Source organism: Propithecus coquereli, unplaced genomic scaffold (genome assembly GCF_000956105.1).
Source record: "Propithecus coquereli isolate 6110/MARCELLA unplaced genomic scaffold, Pcoq_1.0 Scaffold196, whole genome shotgun sequence".
NCBI lineage: Eukaryota > Metazoa > Chordata > Mammalia > Primates > Indriidae > Propithecus > Propithecus coquereli.
In genome coordinates this window covers 2,042,082-2,045,393 of record NW_012144522.1, presented here as the reverse complement: position 1 = coordinate 2,045,393, position 3,312 = coordinate 2,042,082, and the positions used below count along the sequence as shown (strand labels likewise).

Genomic DNA, 3,312 nt, shown 5'->3' with positions numbered 1-3,312 from the left:
ATGAGGCCTGGATAAAGCCTCTGACACATACATTTATTGAATTTCTCCTTAGTATGCACTCTCTGATGTTGATTAATGCTACTACTTAGGATGTAGAATTTGCCATACTCACTAAAATGGTAAGGTCTCAGTCATGAATGAATTTTCAGATGTTGTTCAAGGTGTGAATTGTGACTGAAGTCCTTACCACATGCATTACATTTGTAGGGTTTCTCTCCAGTATGATTACTCCAATGTCATGCAAGATGTAAACTGCAACTACAGACCTTGCCACATTCATTCATTTGTAAGACTTCCCTCCAGTACGAATTTTCTGATGAACTGTAATGGATATCTCTTGCCTGAGACCTTGCTACATTCACTACATTTGGAGGGTGTCTATCAAGTATGAACAGTCCAATGTTGTGCAAGGTGTGAAACTTGATTGAAGATTTTGCCACAATCATTAGATTTGAAAGATTTCTCTCCAGTATGAATTTTCCAGTGTTCTGCAAGATTTGAATTGTGACTGAAGGCCTTTCCACATTCATCACATTTATAAGGTTTCTCTCCAGTGTGAATTCTCCGATGTCGAGCAAGGTGTGAAATTTGATTGAAAACTTTGCCACATTCACTACATTTGTAAGGTTTCTCTCCAGTATGAATTCTCCGATGTCGAGTAAGACGTGAATCTCGACTGAAAACCTTGCCACATTCATTACATTTGTAAGGTTTCTCTCCAGTATGAATTCTCCAATGTTCTGCAAGTTTTGAATTGTGGCTGAAGGCCTTTTCACATTCATTACATTTGTAAGGTTTCTCTCCAGTATGAATTGTTCGATGACGAGCAAGACTTGAAACTTGATTGAAGACCTTGCCACATTCGTTACATTTGTAAGGTTTCTCTCCGGTATGAATTCTCCGATGTTGTGCAAGGAGTGAAACTCGATTGAAGACCTTGCCACATTCATTACATTTGTAAGGTTTCTCTCCGGTGTGAATTATCTGATGTTGTGCAAGGAGTGACACTCGATTGAAGGCCTTTCCACATTCATTACACTTGTAAGGTTTCTCTCCCGTATGAATTCTCTGATGTTCTGCAAGATGTGAATTGTATCTGAAGACTTTGCCACATTCATTACATTTGTAAGGTTTCTCTCCCGTATGAATTCGCCGATGTCGTACAAGGTTTGAATTGTGCCTGAAGACCTTGCCACATTCTTTACATTTGGGAGGTTTCTCACCATTATGGATCACTTGATGGTTAGTAAGGCTTGAAGATACACTAAAGGCTTTGCCACACTCATTACATCTGTAAGGTTTTTCCCTAACGTATGCTTTCTGTTCTAGTGTGAGTAATGGAGAATCAACAAAATCAATCCTATATTTACTAAAAATGTGGGTTTTGACAGAAGGAATGTTTTGAAGTGGTGAAAATGAGGAAATATGGTTGATATACGTTTCAACTTGATTACATTCATGAGTTTTCCCTTCAGCTTGAAATAGCTGCATTTCTGGCAGATATAGCTGAAAGCTTAATCCACATCCATTGTTAATAGGATTGTTTTCTGCATCACCTCCCAATGTACAGCTTCTCCCTAGGAAAGCAAGAAAGGAGTGGAGCTTGAACCCATGGTTCTGGCATGTCTACATTCTGAGAGAAGGACTAGAATCTGCCTCACCTAACCCAGACATTGAAAGGAACATCAGCACACTTAGTATATCATGTTGGCAATGCTGAAAACATAAGGGAGTGAGGTGCCGTACTGGAGCAGTGGAGGGTCTGTAGCAGCCAGGAGGATTATGGGTGCATTTGAGAGAGATTATGAGCAGAGAAATACAACAGAAACCAAAATCTCCTGAAAACAGGCAGGAATGGGCCTCTTAGGGAAAATATAACATTTAAAAGCACCTACATAAACATTAGTAATAGTACATAATAAAAGCCAGGAAAGACATCCCCAGAAGAGGAGTGAGTGCACCTAGATCCTATATAACAGGCTGATGAGTAAAAGGTCCCTCTCTGCACAATTTTAGGGCAAAAACACTTGGAGAGGTGGTTGTTTTACCAAGGCCCAAACCCAAACTAAAAATTACAAGGCCTACAAAAAGGCAGGGAAGTATGGTCAAATAAGAGGAACAAAATAAATGCCCTAAGACAAAACCTAAAAAAACACAGCCCTCTGAATTACTTGACAAATAATTGAAGCAATAATCCCAAAATGGTAAATGAGCTTAAAAGATAACAGAGATACACAACAAAATGAACGAAGGACAAAATACTTGAAAGAAGGAGAATATCAAATAAAAGAGAAACTTTTTAAAAAATAGAAATTATGGAGCTGAAATACAATAACTGGAAAGAGATTCACTATAGGATTCAACAGTAGACTGAAGAAGGCAGAGGAAAGAAATGAACAGATTTGAAGACATGTTAGCAAAAATATTGTCTCCAAAGAGCAGAAAGAAAAAAATAATGAAGAAAAGCAAACAAACTCTAAGAGATTTGGGGGATACTATCAAGCAAAATAATATACAAATTATGTGAGTTTCATATGGAGAAGACAAAGGATCAGATATCACTTTTTAAGAAATAATGTCCCAAATTTAAGGAAAGAAATGGATATATTAATACAAATTCAAGAAGCTTGACTGCTGTAACTAAAATTACCCAAGGACATTCACACAGAGACATATTATAAACAAACTATCAAAAGCCAAAGACAAAGACATAGTCTTGAAAGTAATAAGAAAAAAGAGACCTGTGATATACAAAGGAAACTTTATAGGACTATGTGCATTTTTCAGCAGAAACTTTGCTACAAGGCAGTATGATGATACGTTCAAAGTGCTTAAAGAAAAAAAATGTCAACCAAGAATACTATTTTTAGCAAAACTCTCCTGCAAAAATAAAGGAGAAATTTACACTTAGTAAAAGAGCTGAGGGAATTCATTAGTACTCTGAATCTGTTCTCTAATAAATGCTAAAGTTAGTCCTCCAAGATGAAAGATAAGGATCCTCCCTATATAAAAACTCTAACCCATACGAAAACGTCAATTTCTCCATTATAAGTCAATAAATGACCAAATAATACAGAAACATGTAGTATTGTACTTTTCATTTATACTTTGACTTTTAATATCTTCGTAGCATTTAAAAGACAAAATTATTCAATAAGCACTATAAATATATGTTAATAGGAACACAAAATATACAGAAATAATTTCTGACATCAATAACATAAAGTGAGAACAGGGTTGTAAGGGAGTGCTGTTTGTACATAATTGAATTTAAGCTGTTAACATTTTAAAATAACAATGTTATAACTTTAC

The 3,312-nt window shown here is 36.0% G+C and overlaps 1 protein-coding gene across 1 annotated transcript in view; it reads right to left on the bottom strand.

Annotated features, from left to right (window-relative positions):
- Positions 1-381: 381 nt before the first annotated feature.
- Positions 382-3,312, bottom strand: part of LOC105809562 (zinc finger protein 480-like) — a 17,224-nt gene continuing 14,293 nt past the window's right edge. The window contains exon 5 of the mRNA XM_012643398.1: positions 382-1,577. Coding sequence (XP_012498852.1) covers positions 382-1,577 — 1,196 coding nt within the window. The remainder of the gene's footprint in view (positions 1,578-3,312) is intronic.